At 52.2% G+C, this 24,627-nt stretch overlaps 1 protein-coding gene, 1 long non-coding RNA gene and 3 gene segments (V, D, J or C); 1 reads left to right on the top strand and 4 right to left on the bottom strand.

Moving 5' to 3' along the window:
• Positions 1-101: 101 nt before the first annotated feature.
• Positions 102-2,045, bottom strand: LOC125753699 (immunoglobulin lambda constant 7-like). The segment is given in 2 exon segments: positions 102-560; positions 1,970-2,045. Coding segments are annotated over 2 exon segments (381 nt in total).
• Positions 2,046-3,961: 1,916 nt separating this feature from the next.
• On the top strand, positions 3,962-18,180 carry LOC125753737 (uncharacterized). The gene is made up of 2 exons (XR_007406195.1): positions 3,962-4,218; positions 17,814-18,180. It is a non-coding gene; the product is annotated as an uncharacterized LOC125753737 (long non-coding RNA).
• Positions 4,126-23,620, bottom strand: LOC125753701 (immunoglobulin lambda constant 7-like). The segment is given in 3 exon segments: positions 4,126-4,218; positions 21,850-22,215; positions 23,569-23,620. Coding segments are annotated over 2 exon segments (357 nt in total).
• The window catches only part of LOC118352450 (immunoglobulin lambda-1 light chain-like), a 131,601-nt gene continuing 111,099 nt past the window's right edge, over positions 4,126-24,627 (bottom strand). The window contains exons 3-4 of the mRNA XM_049101531.1: positions 10,504-10,541; positions 4,126-4,584 (exon numbers count right to left, since the gene is read on the bottom strand). Of these exons, the coding sequence (XP_048957488.1) occupies positions 4,265-4,584; positions 10,504-10,541 (358 nt within the window). The 3' untranslated portion in view covers positions 4,126-4,264. The remainder of the gene's footprint in view (positions 4,585-10,503; positions 10,542-24,627) is intronic.
• Positions 17,721-24,627, bottom strand: part of LOC112664875 (immunoglobulin lambda-1 light chain-like) — a 123,628-nt gene continuing 116,721 nt past the window's right edge. The window contains 2 exon segments of the V gene segment in view: positions 17,721-18,179; positions 19,606-19,640. Of these exon segments, the coding sequence occupies positions 17,860-18,179; positions 19,606-19,640 (355 nt within the window).

The following is a 24,627-nucleotide window of genomic DNA, read 5'->3' as shown; positions in this document are numbered from 1 at the left end:
TTCTGCTGGCGCCTTTGTACACAGTCAAAGGAATGATATTCACGCTTAAAGATAGTTGAGATCAGACACAAAGGGTTAATCCCAATGAGCAGACAGCGCGATTTCTGATTGAACAAAGAACACTTTATTGAGTGCTGCCTGGGTGCGGGGAGAAGAGCGGGATGACCCAGATGGGAGGCAAGATCCTCCTGGAGGTCCTGAGGCTCCGGGCCCCCTTCGGTGGGCGGGGCCGTCGGGAACCTAAGAGCACTCTGCGGGGGCCACCTTCTTCTCCACGGTGCTCCCCTCGTGCGTGACCAGGCAGCTGAAGCTGCTGTGAGATTTCCACTTGTCAGGCGTCAGGCTCAGGTAGCTGCTGGCCGCGTACTTGTTGTTGCTCTGCTTGGAGGGCTTGGTGGTCTCCACGCCCTGGGTGACGGGGCTGCCGTCTGCCTTCCAGGCCACCGTCACGCCGCTGGGGTAGAAGTCGCTGATGAGGCACACCAGGGTGGCCTTGTTGGCGCCGAGCTCCTCAGAGGAGGGCGGGAAGAGTGTGACCGAGGGGGAGGCCTTGGGCTGACCTGTGGGGACGGAAGGCCGGTGGGTCAAGGCAGATGTTTGTTGTGTCAGCACCTACCTGAGTGCTGGTGTGGGGGTACAGCTGTGTCCTGTCCATGTCTTGGGCCGCAGGCGGCCCTTGCTCCTAGAGGTCAGGCCAACCATCGGTAGGCTCACCCACCTTCTGCTGGAGAGAATCTGAGTGACAGATTCTCTAGTTTCTGGGCCTCTGCATGGCCTCAGGGTCTCTCCACATCATATATCCTTCTAATCTACTCAGTCTACCCCCAGGACTAGATATCAATGACCCCGAGACCCTGCTTTCTTTCTGAATCTGTGTGTGCTTGGACACAGGTCTCAGGTGACATCCCCCAGGTCACTTACCCAGGATTTCCTAGAGCTGGCATCTCTGGGTTGCAGGGCTCTGTTACCCATGTGAGGAGTCTGTTTCCTGCCTCCAGGCCACCTCATGCCTTCACAGCAGCCTTGCCCACCTCCCTAGATACCCACCTTCTAGGGTTGCTGAATGGGATGGGCTGTGAACCCTGGTTCTTGAACTCAGGGAGTCCAGTAGGGGAAGTTTTTCGTGTCAAGTGAATTTCCAGTTCTGAGGATGGGGCTGTGTCTGTCCTGAGGGTCTCCCTTTTCTGTGAAAACCTGGGGGTCTATCTCTCCTAGCATTTCCGGGTACCTAGCAGTACTATCTCTGTCACCTGTCCCTATCAGGGACCTCGGGTCCAGTATCTTCTCAGGGGCTCTCCAGATGGAGTGGGCTTTGAGGGGACGGACCTCTGCTGCCAGAGTTTCCTAGACCGGTCCTATTCTTGGTGTCTAAGTATCCCTACATGGTGGATGGTCCCATCACCCTGGGCTCCATTCTCTCAAGTCCTTGCTTTATCCTTTACCCCTTGTCCTGCGTCCCCCTCCTTGTCTCCGAGTCCCCATATCAAGGCTCTCCTCACTGTGCCCATGCAGCCCTCTGCCCGGGAGCCCCCTCCACCAGAGACAGAGGCCAGCACCTGAGCGGCCCCCACAATCCTTCCATCACCTTATAGCCCTGCTGGCAGTCTGAGCATCCCTCTTCCTTATCCATCTCCCCTCATTTCCCCTCACATTCATGATTCTAATAGATCCTGACTGGGGAACCGACCACCCCCTAGTCCAGAGAAGAAGGTCCTGTAGGTAGAGGGCTGGACACACAGTGAGACCTGACTGTATGTACATCAGGAAGGATTTTGGGGCTGGTCCCCTGCAGCTCCAATACAACATCCGACAAGGTGGGAGCAGTGGAAGCACGAGGGGCAGACGAAGCGGACGAAAGGCATAGACCCCACAGACCTTTAGCCTCAGCCTTCATCAAGTTGGAAAGGAGAGAAGCATCACCTGAAATTGTAGAGTGGGAGCCAAGGAGGCGAGAAAGGGGTAGACTCACCGAGGACGGTCAGGTGGGTGCCTCCGCCGAACACAGCACACTGTGACACAGCCTCGAACATAAACCCTCTGTCAGCCCCTCCACCCCTGACCCAGGCCCACCTGCAGCTGCTCGGGAGGCCCAAAGGGCAGCCTCCTTGTCACGGGTGCTGGTTGGGCAGATGGGGGTGTGTGGTGAGGAGGTTGCCCCTGGAGACCAGGAATTTCATTTCCATGGAAGGTTCAGATTCCATCCATCCTCAGTCCTGGGGAGGGGTTGCAGAGGATGTCTGGGTATGTCATCGATATTCCCAGCTAAGTCCATCGTTAGGGAGGAGCTGTGTGTCTCCTCAGTGTGTGTCAGTATGTCATTGTGGAAGGGGTGAGCAGGCCTGTTTCACACAGGGATATGATGGAGCTGGGACCCCTTTGCAGGCTTGGGACTGGTGGGGAGTGTCCTGAATGCCACCACATCTACAGCACAGGAGTCTGACGGGGTTTGGGGTCAGGAATGGGAACTGGATGGGAGGAGAATCCTGTTTCTCCCAAGCAGATAGATCTCTCCACAGGCCCTAAGCTCCAGCACCCTTCCTTTGGCAGGATCTTGTGGAAGGTATAGTAGATGGTGAGTGTTTAGTCTCCATAATGAGTTGGAGGAGGGCAGGTGTCACCTGGAGGAGTGTAGGTATGTGGGCTCTTGTCAGCTGGATAGACCCGCCAGGCCCCAGGTGGGTGGAGGGGCGGTCACTGCTTCCAGAAGTTTTGCCCTGAGTCCAAGTGTGAGAGTCTGACAGACACTCAGAATCCCACATCCCTCATGTACAGAAAGCATCATTTGCACACGGTGGCCCCACCAGGCAGGACACATACTGTACTCTTACAAGTGACCTTCATGCTGTGAGGGTGTTATGACACCCAGGTCTCTGCCTGCATCATGGCCTGGGGATGTCACCTGATGAGCTCACACAAGGTACATACAGGCCTGGTATCCTTTCTGTGACACAGTGGCCCGCCAGTCAGTAGTCCTGCTGTCCTCCCTGATCTGTCTGCTACTTCCTGTCCAGACTCACTCCCAGGAGCTCATCATGTCTCCTGTCTCACTCCATCCTGGACCAGAATCTCCCTGGCCTCCCTATTTGTCACTGGATGGCTCTGTGGGGACTGCAGTGACTGGGTTTTCTTTGCTCATGTCCCACGCTGGGACTCTGTGTAGACCCATCCTCCAGGTCTTCCTGAACCTTCCTGAGGGATGCCTACCTTAGCAGTGTTTGGAAATGGACCAGTGTGTTTGTGATCATCATGTGTGTGCATATTGTTTGTATTCCTTTGTACCTGTGTGTGTATGTATGTGCCTTACAGCTCAGATCTCACACTAGGTTCCTAGGCAGATGAGTCGGTTGAGAGACTTGTCAGCAGCTCCTTCCCTGAATCTGATCCTGGATTTCTAACACAGAGGCCCAGGCAGGTCAAGCCAGCACAAGGGGTGGACCGTGGGTTGGCCTGATCTGAGGGGTCCTAGAAAACATAGGTGGTATCGATCTCCCATTGGAACATCAATACTAGTGGGAAGCAAGAGACACTGGGAGGGGGTGCCACCAGTGGGAATGTGAGTGTGAGTTACCAGGGTCCAGGCAGAGGGTCTTGTAGTGAGTGTGACAGGGACAGTCTGTGGGAGGGGGCACAAACAGTGTCCCTAGGGAATCTGGCAAGGAGGGTCCCCTAAAAAGCGAGGATGTTCTAGGCTGTGAAGATGGGGAAGGTCCACATGGAGTAGGAATCCAGGGAAAAATGTTACTGAGAGGGGACCTCAATAGACATCTTAAGAGGAGGGCTACTTCCAGCTGTTGAAAGCCCAGGTCCAGGGAGGAGATCAGCACATATTCCAGAATCTATGGGGACCTAAGGTCAATGAAGGCAGCTATGACTGGCCGGGCACATGGTCCACACAAAGAAAAGAATGCACCGACCTATTGTGGAGGAGAGTCTTTAATCTTGTTTTGCTATTGGTGTATACTGTTCGGGAAAATTCTCCTGCAATTCTTGGCCAATTAATCCCCCACAAAAACATGAGAATGCCTTCTGCTGGCGCCTTTGTACACAGTCAAAGGAATGATATTCACGCTTAAAGATAGTTGAGATCAGACACAAAGGGTTAATCCCAATGAGCAGACAGCGCGATTTCTGATTGAACAAAGAACACTTTATTGAGTGCTGCCTGGGTGCGGGGAGAAGAGCGGGATGACCCAGATGGGAGGCAAGATCCTCCTGGAGGTCCTGAGGCTCCAGGCCCCCTTAGGTGGGCGGGGCCGTCGGGAACCTAAGAGCACTCTGCGGGGGCCACCTTCTTCTCCACGGTGCTCCCCTCGTGCGTGACCAGGCAGCTGAAGCTGCTGTGAGATTTCCACTTGTCAGGCGTCAGGCTCAGGTAGCTGCTGGCCGCGTACTTGTTGTTGCTCTGCTTGGAGGGCTTGGTGGTCTCCACGCCCTGGGTGACGGGGCTGCCGTCTGCCTTCCAGGCCACCGTCACGCCGCTGGGGTAGAAGTCGCTGATGAGGCACACCAGGGTGGCCTTGTTGGCGCCGAGCTCCTCAGAGGAGGGCGGGAAGAGTGTGACCGAGGGGGAGGCCTTGGGCTGACCTGTGGGGATGGAAGGCCAGTGGGTCAAATGCAGATGGTTGTTGTGTCAGCACCTACCTGAGTCCTGGTGTGGGGCTTCAGCTGTGTCATGTCCGCGGCTCGGGCCTCCTGTGGACCTCGTTCCCCGCGTTCAGGGCAGCCATTGGTAGTTAGCTCCCTCACCTTCTGAGGTAAGAATGTGAGTGCCAGATTCTCTAGTTTCTGGTCCCTTCCATGTCCTTAGGCTGTCTGCATGTCACGTATCCTTCGTGTCCACCCAGTGTGCTCCCGGTACTGGTGGGGTACAGGGGCCCTGAGATCCTGTTTCCCTTCTGAACCTGAGTGTCCTTGACCATTGGTATCCATGTGACTACACCCGTGTCACTTACCCGTGATTTCCTAGAGCTTGCCTCTCTCCGTGACAGGACTCTGTTCTTACCATGTGAACAGTAGGTTTCCTGTCCCCAGACTGTCTCACACCTTCACAGCAGCCTTCCCTGCCTCCCTACCTATCCCCCACTAGAGCCCCTGAGGTTGTAAGTGCAATGAGTGCCTGGATTCCAGGAGGTGCAGGAGACTGAATGGATTTGTATGAATGAATTTTCATTATGCAGCTGGGATTGTGTTTGATCTGAGGGTGTCCCCTGACCCATGAAGTTATCCTAGTGCATCTGTCTGTCCTTGGATTTCTGAGTGCTGTGTAGGCAATGTCCCTGTTCTGCGTTCCTATTATCCCCCCTGGCCCAAATTTCTGCTCATTGGCTTTTAAGCCTCGGAGAGCTGTGTAGGGATGGACCCCTGCTACCTGAGTGTCGCGAGGCCGCCTTGGGTGCGTGACGGTCCATTCTTGGTGTGTGTTCTCTCCCCCTAGGCGGTGGATGGTCCTACCGCATTGGGCTCCCTTATCTGAAGTCCTCACCTTATTCTTGACCCTGAGCTGTACTTCGCCTTCCTTGTCTCTAAGTCCCCATGCCTAGTGTCTCCTCCCTGAGCTTCACTCAGCCCGCTGGCTGGGATCCCCGCCACACGCAGAGAGAGAGCAAGCGCCTAGGCAGGCCCCAGAATCCTTCCATAATCCCATGGCCCTGCTTACAGCTTAAGTATCCCTCTTCCTATCCTTCACCATGATTTCCCTCAGATTTTTTTTCCCTCAGATTCTTGAAGTCAAAGACCCAGAGTGGGGAGTTACACATGCTCAAGTCCAGGGGAGAAGTTTCCCTCATGGGGAGAGAGCTCGACCCCCAGGGAAGCCTGAGTGTAGATCAGGGGCTGCTTCCCCGAGGCACCGAATGGACCTCTGACATGGTGGGAGCAGTGGAGGAATGAGGGGCAGAGCAAGGCGACCAAAAGAACAGACCCACAGACCTTCAGCCTCAGCCCTCATCAGGATTGAAAGGAGACAAACATTGCCAGAAATTGTAGTGTGGAGGCGAAAGAGGAGAGAAAGGGGGAGACTCACCGAGGACGGTCAGGTGGGTGCCTCCGCCGAACACACCACACTATGACACAGCCTCGAGCACAAACCCTCTGTCAGCCCCTCCACCCCTGACCCAGGCCCACGTGCAGCTGCTTGGGAGGCCCAAGGGGCAGCCTCCTTGTCACGGGTGCTGGTCGGGCTGAATGGGGGCAGGGTGATGAGGGCGTAGCCACTGGGGACCAGGAATTTCATTTCCATGGAGGGTTCATGTTCCTTCCATCCTGAGGCCCAGGGAGAGGGTCTGGGTATGGCATCAATTTCCTAGCAAAATGCATCTTTAGGTTCAAGTTGTGTGTCTCTTGTGTGTGTCAGGATGTCATTGTGGAAGGGGTGATCAGGCTTGTTTCCCCTGGAGATGTTGGAATGGGAGCCCGGGCCCTTTGAAGACTTTCAACTGGTGGGGTGTGTTCTGGATGCCACCATATCCAAGCACAGAAGGATGTGTGGTGTTTTGTCGAGAATGGAAAGCGTTTGGAAAGAGAATCATGTTTCCATCAGACCTTTCATTTCACTCTAGTGTCCCGAGCTCCAGAATCCCTGTCTTGCCTTTTAGTCTGGAAAGTATAGTGGATGGTGAGTGTTTATTTCTCATCCTGAGCCTGGTGAATGAGGTGTCTCGCTGTAGGGGTGTGTGGGCTGAATGTCTGCTGGATGGTCCTGAGGGGTTATACACCTGATCTTTTTTTTTTTTAATTTTTTTAAATGTTTATTTATTTATGATAGTCACAGAGAGAAAGAGAGAGAGGCAGAGACACAGGCAGAGGGAGAAGCAGGCTCCATGCACCGGGAGCCCGACGTGGGATTCGATCCCGGGTCTCCAGGATCGCGCCCTGGGCCAAAGGCAGGCGCCAAACCCCTGCGCCACCCAGGGATCCCGGTTATACACCTGATCTTAGCGACAGGGCTGAGATGCGAATCTGAGAGGTTCATGTGGGTGGAGGGGCATCATTGCTTCCAGAACATTCACACAGAACTCAAATGTCATATCTGATAGCCCCTTGAACTGAGTGAGATTCACACTTGTCCCCAAAACTGGAAGGATCACTAGTATTGGGTGGCCCCACAGTATTAGACACATAGTCAGCTCGACACTGGGTCTTCACATTGTAAACTCGCAGACACTCAGGTCCTCATCCGCATCCTGGTTTTGGGACATCACCTGCAGAGCTCACACATATGGGACAGACAGCCTTGGCATCCTTTTTTCTTGAGGCAGTTCCATGCCCTGTCAGCACTCCTGCAGTCTCCGTGATCTACCTGTTATTTATTTATTTATTTATTTATTTATTTATTTATTTATTTATTTAAAATTTTTTTTTATTTCTTTATGATAGCCACAGAGAGAGAGAGAGAGGCACAGAAACACAGGCAGAGGGAGAAGCAGGCTCCATGCACCGGGAGCCCGATGTGGGATTCGATCCCGGGTCTCCAGGATCGCGCCCTGGGCCAAAGGCAGGCGCCAAACAGCTGCGCCACCCAGGGATCCCTCTACCTGTTATTTAGTGGTCAGTTTCACAGTCAGGAGTTCATCATGTCTCCGGTCTCACTTCATCATGGATCGGAATCTTCCTGGCCACCTCTTTGAGACTGGCTGGCTCTACGGGGACTGTCGTGACTAGGTATTTGTTCATGTGCCACCGTGGGATTCTGAGAGTCCCATCCTCCAGCTTTTCCCGATCATTTCTGAGAGTAGCCCACCATTCAGGTGGTTGAAATTCTAACCGTGATTGGTAGTCACCATGTGTGCCCATGTAGGCTTGTAGTCATTTGTAACTGTGTGTGAATTGGTGTTATAGCTCAGATCCCACACTAGGCTACTAAGTGGATGAACAGTGGAGAAACATGTCAGCAGCCCTATCCCAGATACTGACCCTTGATTTTTAATGTAGATGTTCCAGTTATGTCACCGTAGCACAAGGTGTGGGCTCATGGGTTTGCTTGGCCTTTGAGGCGGCCAAGGCACCTAGTTGTTGTCTTTCTCCCAGAGAACACGAATATTAGTGTGAAGAAAGAGACACTGGGATGAGGTTTCACCATTGGGAGTGGGATTGTGAGAGACCAGTGTCAAGGCAGAGGTCCTGTAATCAGTGTGACAGGGACATTCCTTGTGAGGGGCGCAGTTCCGTTTTCGTGTAGGCTAAGGAGGTAGGTTGACAGGGGTAGGAAACCATGGAAACCATGTCACTGAATGGCAGTCTTAAGGAACAGAGGGTGGGATTTTTTAAATGAGGGGCTAGTTTCAGCCTTGAGAACCCAGGTGCAGAGAGAAGGTCATCAATTAACCAAGAAACCATGAGTCCCTAGGGTCAGTGAGGGCAAGTATGCCTGGCAGGGCATGTGGTCCACAGGAATACAAAAAGCACAGAGATTTTGGGGATGATGATCTACGATCCAGTTCTCCTTATGGTATTTCCTATTCTGGAGTATTCCCTGCCAGGGCTGTCAAGAGTAAACCTCGCATCCCATGAGGACCCCTTCTGTGGAGTCCTTCCCTCAAAGTCCAGGACTGACGTTCCTCCCAAAAAATGGTTGAGTTGAGGACACAAAGTGATAAGCTCAAGGAAAAGAGAACATGATTTCTGATTGAAGAAAGAACACTTTATTGAATGTTGCCTGGGTTTAAGGGGAAAGGCTGGGATGACCCAGATGGGAGGCAAGATCCTCCTGGAGGTCCTGAGGCTCTGAGCCCCCTTTGGTGGGCGGGGGGCATCGGGAACCTAAGAGCACTCTGCGGGGGCCACCTTCTTCTCCACAGTGCTCCCCTCGTGCGTGACCAGGCAGCTGAAGCTGCTGTGAGATTTCCACTTGTCAGGCGTCAGGCTCAGGTAGCTGCTGGCCGCGTACTTGTTGTTGCTCTGCCTGGAGGGCTTGGTGGTCTCCACACCCTGGGTGATGGGGCTGCCATCTGCCTTCCAGGCCACTGTCACGCCGCTGGGGTAGAAGTCGCTGATGAGGCACACCAGGGTGGCCTTGTTGGCGCCAAGCTCCTCAGAGGAGGGCGGGAAGAGTGTGACCGAGGGGGAGGCCTTGGGCTGACCTGTGGGGATGGAAGGCCAGTGGGTCAAATGCAGATGGTTGTTGTGTCAGCACCTACCTGAGTCCTGGTGTGGGGCTTCAGCTGTGTCATGTCCGCGGCTCAGGCCTCCTGTGGACCTCGTTCCCCGCGTTCAGGGCAGCCATTGGTAGTTAGCTCCCCCACCTTCTGAGGTGAGAATGTGAGTGCCAGATTCTCTAGTTTCTGGTCCCTTCCATGTCCTTAGGCTGTCTGCACGTCACGTATACTTCGTGTCCACCCAGTGTGCTCCCAGTACTGGTGGGGTACAGGGGCCCTGAGATCCTGTTTCCCTTCTGAACCTGAGTGTCCTTGACCATTGGTATCCATGTGACTACACCCGTGTCACTTACCCGTGATTTCCTAGAGCTTGCCTCTCTCCGTGACAGGGCTCTGTTCTTACCATGTGAACAGTAGGTTTCCTGTCCCCAGACTGTCTCACACCTTCACAGCAGCCTTCCCTGCCTCCCTACCTATCCCCGCACTAGAGCCCCTGAGGTTGTAAGTGCAATGAGTTCCTGGTCCTGGATTCCAGGAAGTGCAGAGATGAAAGGGATTTGCATGAATGAATTTTCATTATGCAGCTGGGATTGTGTTTGATCTGAGGTTGTCCTCTGATCCATGAAGTTATCCTGGTGCATCTGTTTGTCCTTGGATTTCTGAGTGCTGTGTGGGCAATGTCTCTGTTCTGCGTTCCAATTGCCCCCCTGATCCAAATTTCTGCTCATTGGCTTTTAAGCCTCGGAGAGCTGTGTAGGGATGGACCCCTGCTACCTGAGTGTCTCGAGGATGCCTTGTGTGCGTGACGGTCTATTCTTGGTGTGTGTTCTCTCCCCCTAGGCGGTGGATGGTCCTACCGCACTGGGCTCCCTTATCTGAAGTCCTCACCTTATTCTTGACCCTGAGCTGTACTTCGCCTTCCTTGCCTCTAAGTCCCCATGCCTAGTGTCTCCTCCCTGAGCTTCACCCAGCCTCTGGCTAGGATCCCCACCACACGCAGAGAGAGAGCAAGCGCCTTGGCAGACCCCAGAATCCTTCCATAATCCCATGGCCCTGCTTACAGCTCGAGTATCCCTCTTCCTATACTTCACCATCATTTCCCTCAGATTCTTGAAGTCAAAGGCCCAGAGTGGGGAGTCACAGATGCCCAACTCCAGGGGAGAAGTTTCCCTCATGGGGAGAGAGCTCGACCCCCAGGGAAGCCTGAGTGTAGATCAGGGGCTGCTTCCCCGAGGCACCGAATGGACCTCTGACATGGTGGGAGCAGTGGAGGAATGAGGGGCAGAGCAAGGCGACCAAAAGAACAGACCCACAGATCTTCAGCCTCAGCCCGCATCAGGATTGAAAGGAGACAAACATTGCCAGAAATTGTAGTGTGGAGGCGAAAGAGGAGAGAAAGGGGGAGACTCACCGAGGACGGTCAGATGGGTGCCTCCGCCGAACACAATACACTGTGACACAGCCTCGAGCACAAACCCTCTGTCAGCCCCTCCACCCCTGACCCAGGCCCACCTGCAGCTGCTCGGGAGGCCCAAAGGGCAGCCCCCTTGTCACGGGTACTGGTCGGGTTGAAGGGGGGTTGGGTGATGAGGGCATAGCCACTGGGGTCCAGGAATTTCATTTCCATGGAGGGTTCATGTTCCTTCCATCCTGAGTCCCAGGGAGAAGTTGCAGGGGACGTCTGGGTATGGCATCAATTTCCTACAAAATACATCTTTAGCGTCGAGCTGTGTGTCTCTTGGTGTGTGTCAGAATGTCATTGTGGAAGGGGTGATCAGGCTTGTTTCACTCGAAGATGTTGGAATGGCGGCCCCTTTGTAGACTTTTGACTCGTGGGGTGTGTTCTGGATGCCACCATATCCAAGCACAGACGGATGTTTGGTGTTTTTAGAGAATGGAAAGCATTTGGAAAGAGAATCATGTTTCCCTCAGCCCTTTTTTTTTCACTCTAGGGTCTCGAGCTCCAGAATCCCTGTCTTGCCTATTAGTCTGGAAAGTATAGTGGATGGTGAGTGTTTATTTCACATCCGGAGCCTGGCGAATGAGGTCGCACTATAGGTGAGTGTGGGCTGAATGTCAGGGGGATGGTCCTGAGCGGTTCTACACCTGACCTTAGACAAATGGCTGAAAAACGATCCTGAAAGGTTCATGTGGGGGGAGGGGAGTCATTGCATCCAGAACATTCACCCAGAGCTCAATTGTGGCATCTGATGCCCCGTGCACTGATTGAGATTAACACGTCCCCGAGAAATTAAGGAGTTAATCCCATTTACAATTGCACCCAAAAGCATAAGATACCTAGGAATAAACCTAACCAAAGATGTAAAGGATCTATACCCTCAAAACTATAGAACACTTCTGAAAGAAATTGAGGAAGACACAAAGAGATGGAAAAATATTCTATGCTCATGGATTGGCAGAATTAATATTGTGAAAATGTCAATGTTACCCAGGGCAATATACACGTTTAATGCAATCCCTATCAAAATACCATGGACTTCCTTCAGAGAGTTAGAACAAATTATTTTAAGATTTGTGTGGAATCAGAAAAGACCCCGAATAGCCAGGGGAATTTTAAAAAAGAAAACCATATATGGGGGCATCACAATGCCAGATTTCAGGTTGTACTACAAAGCTGTGGTCATCAAGACAGTGTGGTACTGGCACAAACACAGACACATAGATCAGTGGAACAGAATAGAGAACCCAGAAGTGGACCCTGAACTTTATGGGCAACTAATATTCGATAAAGGAGGAAAGACTATCCACTGGAAGAAAGACAGTCTCTTCAATAAATGGTGCTGGGAAAATTGGACATCCACATGCAGAAGAATGAAACTAGACCACTCTCTTGCACCATACACAAAGATAAACTCAAAATGGATGAAAGATCTAAATGTGAGACAAGATTCCATCAAAATCCTAGAGGAGAACACAGGCAACACCCTTTTGGAACTCGGCCACAGTAACTTCTTGCAAGATACATCCACGAAGGCAAAAGAAACAAAAGCAAAAATGAACTATTGGGACTTCATCAAGATAAGAAGCTTTTGCACAGCAAAGGATACAGTCAACAAAACTAAATGAACACCTACAAAATGGGAGAAGATATTTGCAAATGACATATCAGATAAAGGGCTAGTATCCAAGATCTATAAAGAACTTATTAAACTCAACACCAAAGAAACAAACAATCCAATCATGAAATGGGCAAAAGACATGAACAGAAATCTCACAGAGGAAGACATAGACATGGCCAACATGCACATGAGAAAATGCTCCGCATCACTTGCCATCAGGGAAATACAAATCAAAACCACAATGAGATACCACCTCACACCAGTGAGAATGGGGCAAATTAACAAGGCAGGAAACAACAAATGTTGGAGAGGACGTGGAGAAAAGGGAACCCTCTTACACTGTTGGTGGGAATGTGAACTGGTGCAGCCACTCTGGAAAACTGTGTGGAGGTTCCTCAAAGAGTTATAAATAGACCTGCCCTACGACCCAGCAATTGCACTGTTGGGGATTTACCCCAAAGATACAAATGCAATGAAACGCCGGGACACCTGCACCCCGATGTTTATAGCAGCAATGTCCACAATAGCCAAACTGTGGAAGGAGCCTCGGTGTCCAACGAAAGATGAATGGATAAAGAAGATGTGGTTTATGTATACAATGGAATATTACTCAGCTATTAGAAATGACAAATACCCACCATTTGCTTCAACGTGGATGGAACTGGAGGGTATTATGCTGAGTGAAGTAAGTCAGTCGGAGAAGGACAAACATTATATGTTCTCATTCATTTGGGGAATATAAATAATAGTGAAAGGGAAAATAAGGGAAGGGAGAAGAAATGGGTGGGAAATATCAGAAAGGGAGACAGAACGTAAAGACTGCTAACTCTGGGAAACGAACTAGGGGTGGTAGAAGGGGAGGAGGGCGGGGGGTGGGAGTGAATGGGTGACGGGCACTGGGGGTTATTCTGTATGTTAGTAAATTGAACACCAATAAAAAATAAATTAAAAAAATAAAAAAAAACACATGTCCCCAACCTGGAAGGGCCAGTAGCAATGGGTCACGGTACCACATTGGACACATAGTCAAGTCCTACACTGGGTCTTCACATTGTGACCACACGGACGTTCAGGTTCTCATCTGAATCCTGGTTTTGGGACATCACCTGCAGAGCTCACACATATGGGACAGACAGCCTTGGCATCCTTTTTTCTTGAGGCAGTGCCATGCCCTGTCAGCACTCCTGCAGTCCTCCCTGATCTACTTGTTATTTAGTGGTCAGTTTCACAGTCAGGAGTTCATCATGTCTCCGGTCTCACTCCATCATGGATCGGAATCTCCCTGGCCACCTCTTTGATACTGGCTGGCTCTACGGGGACTGTCGTGACTGGATATTTGTTCATGTGCCACCGTGGGATTCTGAGAGTCCCATCCTCTAGCTTTTCCCGATCATTTCTGAGAGTAGCCCACCATTCGGGTGGTTGGAATTCTAACCGTGATTTGTAGTCACCATGTGTGCCCATGTAGGCTTGTAGTCATTTGTAACTGTGTGTGAATTGGTGTTATAGCTCAGATCCCACGCTAGGCTACTAAGTGGATGAACAGTGGAGAAACATGTCAGCAGCCCTATCCCAGATACTGACCCTTGATTTTTAATGTAGATGTTCCAGTTATGTCACTGTAGCACAAGGTGTGGGCTCATGGGTTTGCTTGGCCTTTGAGGCGGCCAAGGCACCTAGTTGTTGTCTTTCTCCCAGAGAACACGAATATTAGTGCGAAGAAAGAGACACTGGGAAGATTTTCACCATTGGGAGTGGTATTGTGAGAGACCAGTGTCAAGGCAGAGGTTCTGTAATCAGTGTGACAGGGACATTCCTTGTGAGGGGCGCAGTTCCGTTTTCGTGTAGGCTAAGGAGGTAGGTTGACAGGGGTAGGAAACCATGGAAACCATGTCACTGAATGGCAGTCTTAAGGAACAGAGGGTGGGATTTTTTTAATGGGGGGCTAGTTTCAGCCTTGAGAACCCAGGTGCAGAGAGAAGGTCATCAATTAACCAAGAAACCATGAGTCCCTAAGGTCAGTGAGGGGAAGTATGCCTGGCAGGACATGTGGTCCACAGGAATACAAAAAGCACAGAGATTTTGGAGATGATGATCTACAATCCAGTTCTCCTTATGGTATTTCCTATTCTGGAGTATTCCCTGCCAGGGCTGTCAAGAGTAAACCTCGCATCCCACGAGGACCCCTTCTGTGGAGTCCTTCCCTCAAAGTCCAGGACTGACGTTCCCCCCAAAAAGTGGTTGAGTTGAGGACACAAAGTGATAAGCTCAAGGAAAAGAGAACATGATTTCTGATTGAAGAAAGAACACTTTATTGAATGTTGCCTGGGTTTAAGGGGAATGGCTGGGATGACCCAGATGGGAGGCAAGATCCTCCTGGAGGTCCTGAGGCTCTGAGCCCCCTTTGGTGGGCGGGGGGCATCGGGAACCTAAGAGCACTCTGCGGGGGCCACCTTCTTCTCCACGGTGCTCCCCTCATGCGTGACCAGGCAGCTGAAGCTGCTGTGAGATTTCCACTTGTCAGGCGTCAGGCTCAGGTAGCTGCTGGCCGCGTACTTGTTGTTGCTCTGCTTGGAGGGCTTGGTGGTCTCCATGCCCTGGGTGACGGGGCTGCCGTCTGCCTTCCAGGCCACCGTCACACCGCTGGGGTAGAAGTCGCTGATGAGGCACACCAGGGTGGCCTTGTTGGCGCCGAGCTCCTCAGAGGAGGGCGGGAAGAGTGTGACCGAGGGGGAGGCCTTGGGCTGACCTGTGGGGATGGAAGGCCAGTGGGTCAAATGCAGATGGTTGTTGTGTCAGCACCTACCTGAGTCCTGGTGTGGGGGTACAGCTGTGTCATGTCCATGTTTTGGGCCTCAGGCAGCCCTTGTTCCTCGAGGTCAGTTCACCTATGGCATTAGGATAAGTCACCTTCCGTTGGGGAGCATCCGAATATACAATTTTGGAAGATCTGGGCCTCCCTATCATGTCCTCCCTCTCCATCGTCACATGACCTATCACTCACCTTTATACCCCAAGGGTTCCCTTGTTAGTGGATTTATCAGCAGGACACTTGGTCTTTCCCTGTGGAATCTGTCTGTCCTGTGCATGTCTTGCTAGGTCTAAGTCTGGGGTCTGTTCATGTAGACCTCATCTGTCTGTCATGGTCCTAGGGTCTCATCCCTTTTGGGTGGGCTTTTCTTGACCATGTTCCCCCTGAATCCATCAATGCACCCCTGGCCACTTCCTCACAGAGATCCTCTGAGGCTGCCTGAGGTGGAGAGAGAGTCTGCCATGGGATGCATTCCAGTACAGTCGGTGGAGGGTTAGTGGAAGAGGTGTGTCTGGAGCAGGGGCTTTTCTTAGGGGTCCCTTTGCCCAGGACCCTATCCTGGGGATCAGCCTGTCCAAGCACTGCAGTACCTGGCAGAGGTAGGATCAATTCCTGTCTCTGTTGGTCACCTATCACCAGATGCCCCAGCATCTGCTCAGAAATCTGTCTTCCAGCATTTGTATGGGGTTGAGAAATTCTTGGGGCTTGAGTGGCTCGAGCCCCATCCTGTCTGAGGAGATCCTGCCTGTCTTGGAAGAGAAAGAGGGACCCTGCTCTCTGAAGCCACCTTGTCATAAGATATCCTTTTTTAGTCCTTGTGTTCATTGCTGAGTCCTCCTCATGTCTTGCACAGCCTAGAGTCCCTAGTAGTCCCTCACTAGACCTCACGTAGAACTCGGAGAGCACAGGACTGAAGTGTGACACATGCTTGGGCAGTTGAGCTTTGCCAGCACCTTTTCCATGTCCCATGGCCTTGCTGCCCCAGCTCGAGTCCCCCAGTCCTGTGCTTCTTCAGTCCCTCATTCCCCATATATGGGATCCAGGAGACCTGAGTGGGCTCCCTACTACAGAGTCCGGGGAGACTCCCCTAGAGACCACTCAGGATCAGAGTGAGGGCGAACAGAAGGAGTCTCTGGGACCTTCCTGTCCTGTTCAGCCCTGACCAGGAGAGTCTGAGAAGAGAGAACAGGGTGACGCGGTTTGGGGGTGACCCAACAGAGAAGGTGCTGGGCCCCAGAGAGGTTCAGACCCCAGCCACAGTCAGGAAAGAAAGGAGAGGAAAATGTCCAATATATCACTCTGGTCCCCAAAGAGAGGGAAAGGGGGAGACTCACCAAGGACGGTCAGTTGGGTTCCTGAGCCGAACACGTAACACAGTGATACAGCCTTGAACACAAACCCTCTGTCACCCCTGCAGCCCCTCCCCTGCCCCAGGCCCATGTGCAGCTGGCTGCTTTGGAGGCTCAAAGTCCAGCCTCCTCTTCTTGGGGTCTGTTCTGGCGCATGGGCTCTTGGGTGCAGCCCCCTCCCCACCTGTCCTTTCATTTCCTTCAGTGTTTGAGTGACATATCCTATCCCAGGTAGTTTCCTGGTTGGAGCTCTGTCGATGACTCAGCTTGCCATAGACACCTGGAGAAAATGAGAGTCCTGTTTCCTTTTTTTTGGGGGGGGGAGTCCTGTTTCCAACAGACATATGATGGGGCCTGTGCCCTCTGCAGAGATGAGGCCCATGGAGGGCTCTGGAATCTAGGATCAGTCAAGACACATGCTCATCATGGTTATGTATGCTAGAACAGGCATGAGTGTGTACTAGTGTGCGCACATGAGTTTATCGTGGTTGTGTGTGTCCAGTCTGTCTACGGAACACAGCACCAGGACTCGACATTCTGAGCTGGCTCCTAGCAGTGCAGTCTTCCTGTCTCTCAGAGTCCATTCTCAGCTTTCCAGGAAATGAATGAGTTCACACATAGGTCCATGGCACGAATCAGAATGGGTCTTGACTTGGATTCGTGGGCGCACAGAAAATACATGAGCATTTTAGCTTTAGTGCTATTGATGGGGTCAGTTGTGTGCTTGACTCTGAGGGGTCTCTGTCATCCAGGGGATGAGTGCAACTGGATCCTCCATGACACATGTGGAAAGAGGGGCCCCCAGAAGCCCCCAGGCAGAAGCTGGAAGACCAGCTTCCAGGGACTGAGTGTCTTGTAGTGAGTGTGGCAGGAGAAGGGGAACAGGGCAAGGTTCTTAGGGAGACAGGGGTTTGGGGGCCCTGATAGAGTGACGATTCTCTAAGATGGGCTGGTGGGAATTTCCAAATGGGATAGGAACCCAGAGAAGTCCTGGCCATGGGTGAGAGCCTTCAGGGAAGGGAGAATGGCACATCACTGGAGGTGGGCTAGTCTTTATTGGAGAGGTCCCAGGTCTGGAGGGATTTGACACTCAGCAAGAAGCCAGAGACCTCAAGGGCAATGAATCCAGATAGGGCTAGGAGGGGATATGGCCTACAGGAGACCTGCAAGTATAGGGAACATAAGGTGTGGATGTTTGGAACCTGGATAGGGCTGTTTCCCTCTTCCCGGTATGGAATTTTATCTCTGCTAATATGGACCAAGGGATCTACCCTAAAAGACCTGTTGGGGGGGTTGTCTCCTCCCCATTATACCAGCAACACTGTTCACCCTGAAGATGGTTGAGTTCAGGACACAAAGTTAAAATCCAGATGAGCAGAGACCGAGATTTCTGATTGAACAAAGAACACTTTATTGAGTGCTGCCTGGGTGTGGGGAGAAGGGCGGGATGACCCAGATAGGAGGCAAGATCCTCCTGGAGGTCCTGAGGCTCCGGGCCCCCTTAGGTGGGCGGGGGCGTCGGGAACCTAAGAGCACTCTGCGGGGGCCACCTTCTTCTCCACGGTGCTCCCCTCATGCGTGACCAGGCAGCTGAAGCTGCTGTGAGATTTCCACTTGTCAGGCGTCAGGCTCAGGTAGCTGCTGGCCGCGTACTTGTTGTTGCTCTGCTTGGAGGGCTTGGTGGTCTCCACGCCCTGGGTGACGGGGCTGCCGTCTGCCTTCCAGGCCACCGTCACGCCACTGGGGTAGAAGTCGCTGATGAGGCACACCAGGGTGGCCTTGTTGGCGCCGAGCTCCTCAGAGGAGGGCGGGAAGAGTGTGACCGAGGGGGAGGCCTTGGGCTGACCTGTGGGGATGGAAGGACAGCGGGTCAAGGCAGATGTTTGTTGTGTCAGCAACTGCCTCATTCTTGGTGTGGGGGTACAGCTGTGTCATATCCATGACCCAGGCCTCCCGTGGACCTCATTCCCCGAGGTAATGGTAGCCATGGATAGTTAGTTCCCTCACCTTCTGAGGTGAGAATGTGAGTGCCAGATTCTCTAGTTTCTGGTCCCTCCCATGTCCTTAGGCTGTCTGCACGTCACGTATACTTCGTGTCCACCCAGTGTGCTCCCAGTACTGGTGGGGGTACAGGGGCCCTGAGATCCTGTTTCCCTTCTGAACCTGAGTGTCCTTGGCCATTGGTCTCCATGTGACTACACCCGTGTCACTTACCCGTGATTTCCTAGAGCCTGCCATTCTCGGTGACAGGGCTCTGTTCTTACCATGTGAACAATAGGTTTCCCGTCCCCAGACTGTCTCACATCTTCACAGCAGCCTTCCCCGCCTCCCTACCAATCCCGCACTAGAGCCCTTGAAGTTGTAAGCGCAATGAGGTCCTGGGCCTCGGTCCAGGAGGTACAGGAGACAGAATGGATTTGTATGAATGAATTTTCAAAATGCAGCTGGGATTTTGTTTGATCTGAGGGTGTCCCCTGACCCATGAAGTTATCCTAGTGCATCTGTCTGTCCTTGGATTTCTGAGTGCTGTGTAGGCAATGTCCCTGTTCTGCGTTCCTATCATCCCCCCTGACCCAAATTTCTGCTCATTGGCTTTTAAGCCTCGGAGAGCTGTGTAGGGATGGACCCCTGCTACCTGAGTGTCTCGAGGCCTCCTTGGGTGCGTGACGGTCCATTCTTGGTGTGTGTTCTCTCCCCCTAGGTGGTGGATGGTCCTACCGCATTGGGCTCCCTTATCTGAAGTCCTCACCTTATTCTTGACCCTGAGCTGTACTTTGCCTTCCTTGTCTCTAAGTCCCCATGCCTAGTGTCTCCTCCCTGAGCTTCACACAGACTCTGGCTGGGATCCCCGCCACACGCAGAGAGAGAGCAAGCGCCTTGGCAGGCCCCAGAATCCTTCCATAATCCCATGGCCCTGCTTACAGCTCAAGTATCCCTCTTCCTATCCTTCACCATCATTTCCCTCAGATTCTTGAAGTCAAAGGCCCAGAGTGGGGAGTCACAGATGCCCAAGTCCAGGGGAGAAGTTTCCCTCATGGGGAGAGAGCTCGACCCCCAGGGAAGCCTGAGTGTAGAATAGGGGCTGCTTCCCTGAGGCACCGAATGGACCTCTGACAAGGTGGGAGCAATGGAGGAATGAGGAGCAGAGCAAGGGGACCAAAAGTACAGACCCACAGACCTTCAGCCTCAGCCCGCATCAGGATTGAAAGGAGACAAATATTGCCAGAAATTGTAGTGCGGAGGTGAAAGAGGAGAGAAAGGGGGAGACTCACCGAGGACGGTCAGATGGGTGCCTCCGCCGAACACACTACACTGTGATACAGCCTCGATCACAAACCCTCTGTCAGCCCCTCCTCCCCTTACCCAGGCCACCTGCAGGTGCTCGGGAGGCCCAAAGGGCAGCCTCCTTGTCACGGGTGCTGGTCAGGCTGAATGGGAGTGGGGTGATGAGGGCGTAGCCACTGAGGACCAGGAATTTCATTTCCATGGAGGGTTCATGTTCCTTCCATCCCAAGTCCCAGTGTGAGGTTGCAGGGGTGTCTTGGTATGGCATCAGAATTCCTAGCAAAATTCATCTTTAGGGTTGTGCTGTGTGTCTCCTGGTGTGTGTCTGGATGTCATTGTGGAAGGGGTGATCTGGCTCGTTTCACCCGGAGATGTTGGAACAGTGGCCCCTTTGTGGACTTGGGTTGGTGGAGTGTGTTCTGGATGCCACCATATCCAAGCACAGAAGGATGTGTGGTGTTTTGTTGAGAATGGAAAGCGTTTGGAAAGAGAATCATGTTTCCCTCAGCCCTTTCATTTCACTCTAGAGTCCCGAGCTCCAGAATCCCTGTCTTGCATATTAGTCTAGAAAGTATAGTGGATGGTGAGTGTTTATTTCTCATCTGAGCCTGGCGAATGAGGTGTCACGCTGTAGGGGTGTGTGGACTGAATGTCAGCTGGATGGTCCTGAGCAGTTCTACACCTGATCTTAGCCAAGGGTCTGAGAAGGGATCCTGAGAGGTTCATGTGGGTGGAGGGGAGTCATTGCTTCCAGAACATTCACGCAGAGCTCAAATATCGCATCTGATGGCCCCTTGAACTGAGTGAGATTCACACTTGTCCCCTAAAGTGGAAGGATCACTAGTATTATGTGACCGCACCATATTGGACACATAGTCAGCTCCTGCACTGGGTCTTCACATTGTGAACTCGTAGAAGCTCAGATCCTCATCTGCATCCTGGTTTGAGATCATCATCTTCAGCTCACACATATGGGAAAGACAGCCTTGGCAGCCGTTTTTCTTGCGGCAGTGCCATGCCCTGTCAGCACTCCTGAGGTCCTCCCTGATCTACCTGTTATTTAGTGGTCAGTTTCACAGTCAGGAGTTCATCATGTCTCCGGTCTCACTCCATGGTGGATCAGAATCTCCCTGGCCACCTCTTTGAGACTGGCTGGCTCTATGGGGACTGCCGTGACTAGGTATTTGATCATGTGCCACCATGGGATTCTGAGAGTCCCATCCTCTAGCTTTTCCCGATCATTTCTGAGAGTAGCCCACCATTCGGGTGGTTGAAATTCTAACCGTGATTTGTAGTCACCATGTGTGCCCATGTAGGCTTGTAGTCATCTGTAACTGTGTGTGAGTTGGTGTTATAGCTCAGATCCCACGCTAGGCTACTAAGTGGATGAACAGTGGAGAAACATGTCAGCAGCCCTATCCCAGATACTGACCCCTGATTTTTAATGTAGGTGTTCCAGTTATGTCACTGTAGCACAAGGTGTGGGCTCATGGGTTTGCTTGGCCTTTGAGGCGGCCAAGGCACCTAGTTGTTGTCTTTCTCCCAGAGAACATGAATATTAGTGGGAAGAAAGAGACACTGGGATGAGGTTTCACCATTGGGAGTGGGATTGTGAGAGACCAGTGTCAAGGCAGAGGTCCTGTAATCAGTGTGACAGGGACATTCTGTGTGAGGGACACAGTGTCCATTGTGTGTAGGCTAAGGAGGTAGGTTGACAGGGGTAGGAAACCATGGAAACCATGTCACTGAATGGCAGTCTTAAGGAACAGAGGGTGGAGTTTTTTAAATGGGGGGCTAGTTTCAGCCTTGAGAACTCAGGTCCAGAGAGAAGGTCATCAATTAACCAAGAAACCATGAGTACCTAAGGTCAGTGAGGGCAAGTATGCCTGGCAGGGCATGTGGTCCACAGGAATACAAAAAGCACAGAGATTTTGGAGATGATGATCTATGATCCAGTTCTCCTTATGGTATTTCCTATTCTGGAGTATTCCCTGCCAGGGCTGTCGAGAGTAAACCTAGCATCCCACGAGGACCCCTCCTCTGGAGTCCTTCCCTCAAAGTCCAGGACTGACGTTCCTCCCAAAAAATGGTTGAGTTGAGGACACAAAGTGATAAGCTCAAGGAAAAGAGAACATGATTTCTGATTGAAGAAAGAACACTTTATTGAGTGTTGCCTGGGTTTAAGGGGAATGGCTGGGATGACCCAGATGGGAGGCAAGATCCTCCTGGAGGTCCTGAGGCTCCGGGCCCCCTTAGGTGGGTGGGGGCATCGGGAACCTAAGAGCACTCTGCGGGGGCCACCTTCTTCTCCACGGTGCTCCCCTCATGCGTGACCAGGCAGCTGAAGCTGCTGTGAGATTTCCACTTGTCAGGCGTCAGGCTCAGGTAGCTGCTGGCCGCGTACTTGTTGTTGCTCTGCTTGGAGGGCTTGGTGGTCTCCACGCCCTGGATGCCGGGGCTGCCGTCTGCCTTCCAGGCCACCGTCACGCCGCTGGGGTAGAAGTCGCTGATGAGGCACACCAGGGTGGCCTTGTTGGCGCCGAGCTCCTCAGAGGAGGGTGGGAAGAGTGTGACTGAGGGGGAGGCCTTGGGCTGACCTGTGGGGAGGGGAAGGGGAAGCAGTCAGAGTCTTAGCATCCACATGGGGTCCCTTGACCTCCGTCTTTGTGTGGGTACTAGTTTGTGCTCAGGTTCCTGAGCATTCAGTTGGGGCCCCAGTCCCCATCCTGTGTTTGCAGGTCCATTCAGGGAAGGTGGCTTAATCAGTTCCTCAAACAACTCCCCACTTGTGCTTGGGACATTTTAGTTGGACACATTTGAGTTGGACACCTGCCACCGTCCATGCTGAGACTCTCCTGGAACCTTCCCTCCCACACAGATCTCCAAGTCTCACTCCTGTTTCTGTTTCTGCTGACACTCTGTGTCTGCCTGGGGCTCCATGTCTGTCTGTCTGTCCCCCAGGTAATGATGTGAGCTCTATGACCTCCTGCTGAATAATCCTGAGGACATTTCTGGACTGCCACTGCTGTGCTCAGAGTGTTAAGATCTTTGCCCCAAGGGGCCTATTTTTACCTGGATCTGTGTCTTCTGGGCTGTCTGTGATAGAGTGGAGCTTTGCTGATCATACAGAGTCTGTCTGCCTGTCCTAATGTCTCTATTATTCCAAAGGTTTGGTAGCCTCTCCCTCTGTATCCTCCAAATTGGTCTCATCACTAGAGTCTTCATGTCATAGATTCTGCCTTTGTTTGTGGCAAGAAGTATATCTCATAGAGACTCAGGAGTCACCCTTGTTTTCACATCCTGTCATTTCATGATACTGTCTCCAGTATTTTCTCTTCCCTGCAACGTCCTCCCTCTTGCACGTTTCCCTGAGTCCCCAGGCCAGTTCAGGACACTGCATGGAGCCCCAGGAGGCCCAGAGAAGGCCCTCCATACCTGTAACATTCTTGGCCCTGGATCCTGAGTCCCAGAGCTCTGGAGCCATGTCCTGAACTTCTGACCTGTCAGTCCTCACCCTTGGACCTAAGGGTGCTGGGTCTATCCAAGGGTGCTACATGGTAATCCTCTCAATCCTCCCTGTTCCCTCTTCTCTTTTAAATGGGGGACCCTTAGTGACTCCCAGACGCAAGGGTAGTTCGTCAGAATGCCAGACAGGAGAGGACAGAATAGAGCATATCTAGGACCCAGTGTGACCCTGGCAGACAGAGAGATGAGTTTTTAGGTCTACACAAACATTCCCTGCCCCTCAGTTTGGAGATGAGGAGCTGCTCATGACCAAAGAAGGAAGCAGGGAAATCTGTATAGGGAGGAAGGAGGTCAGGGTCCCAGAGGCTGGGATCCCACGTCAAAGCATGAACACAGCTGAGACAAGACAGGAAAAGAAAAAATAAAAGGAGAAAATTGCCCAAACCTCTGGGAGAACAAGAAAGTGTGGAGAAGATGAGATTCACCGAGGATGGTCAGCTGGGTCCCTCTGCCGAATACCATACACTATGTTACAGTCTCATACAAAAACCTTCCTTGGGAGGCCCTGCCCCACCCTCTAGTCCCCCACCTGCAGCTGTGATGGAGGAAGTGGGGGCAATGCTCCAGGCTGGTGTCAGTAAAGCTTGAGGGGGGCACATGTCCTGTACCCCTAGCAGATGACAGGATCAATAACTCCACGTGTTCAACAACAGGGTTCTTGCAAGGAATTCTTCCAAAAGAGGTTGGAGCCTGATCTGCTGTTGGTACTACTATCTCCTGGGAATTGGAATGAGTTGGTGGAGGACCCTTGTGTCACTGGGAGTTAGCTTGCATAAAAATGAACAGGAAATCTCTTCTCTGCATGTTTAAACATTCCCCATTCCTTGATGATACCATGAGGTGAGGCCATAGCATGTCCCTTCCCCATCCCAAACCCTCCCTAGCAGGGAAAAGCAGGTTGATCTGGGCTTATGGGTCACTGGAAACTTCCTATGTCCCCAATCACACTTCAGAGGGCTCAGCTTCCTATCCTGGGAATGCCCTAGTTGGGTTGTACTAAGTAAAACCTTGGCTTGTGCTATAGGACATTGCAGCCTGTGTCCAGATGACCTTGGGAGCAACCTCAGCCAATCTCCTATCTGGTGTCATGTTGGGGAGGGTCTGGTGTGTGACTGCTGCTCTGCTTCTTTCAAAGAACCTTCAATACCACCTCCCACCAAATGGAACTGGCATCACTGACTCATTTCAGGTCTAAGATGATTAGGTACATGATGAGCTAGGGTATGTTGTCAATCAGAAAGCAGGAGCTTAGAGATCCCCTTGGACCATGTGCATGTACCCAGGAGCCAGATGAAGAGGCTCCCACTGGACCGATGGTCTTGGCCCTCAGTGGGTCTGATGCAGGCAGCTCCATGTTGCCGAGGAGTTGGAGACTCATAGAGGGCATCTGTCACATCTCGAGATGGGAGGACTGGCAGAGTGAGCAAGGCTTGCCCCTCTGAGAGGTTGACATGTGTGCCTCAGGCCCTGGAATGAGTGTGTCT

Source organism: Canis lupus, chromosome 26 (assembly GCF_003254725.2).
Source record: "Canis lupus dingo isolate Sandy chromosome 26, ASM325472v2, whole genome shotgun sequence".
Classification (NCBI taxonomy): domain Eukaryota; kingdom Metazoa; phylum Chordata; class Mammalia; order Carnivora; family Canidae; genus Canis; species Canis lupus.
This window is presented reverse-complemented; position numbering and strand designations above follow the sequence as displayed.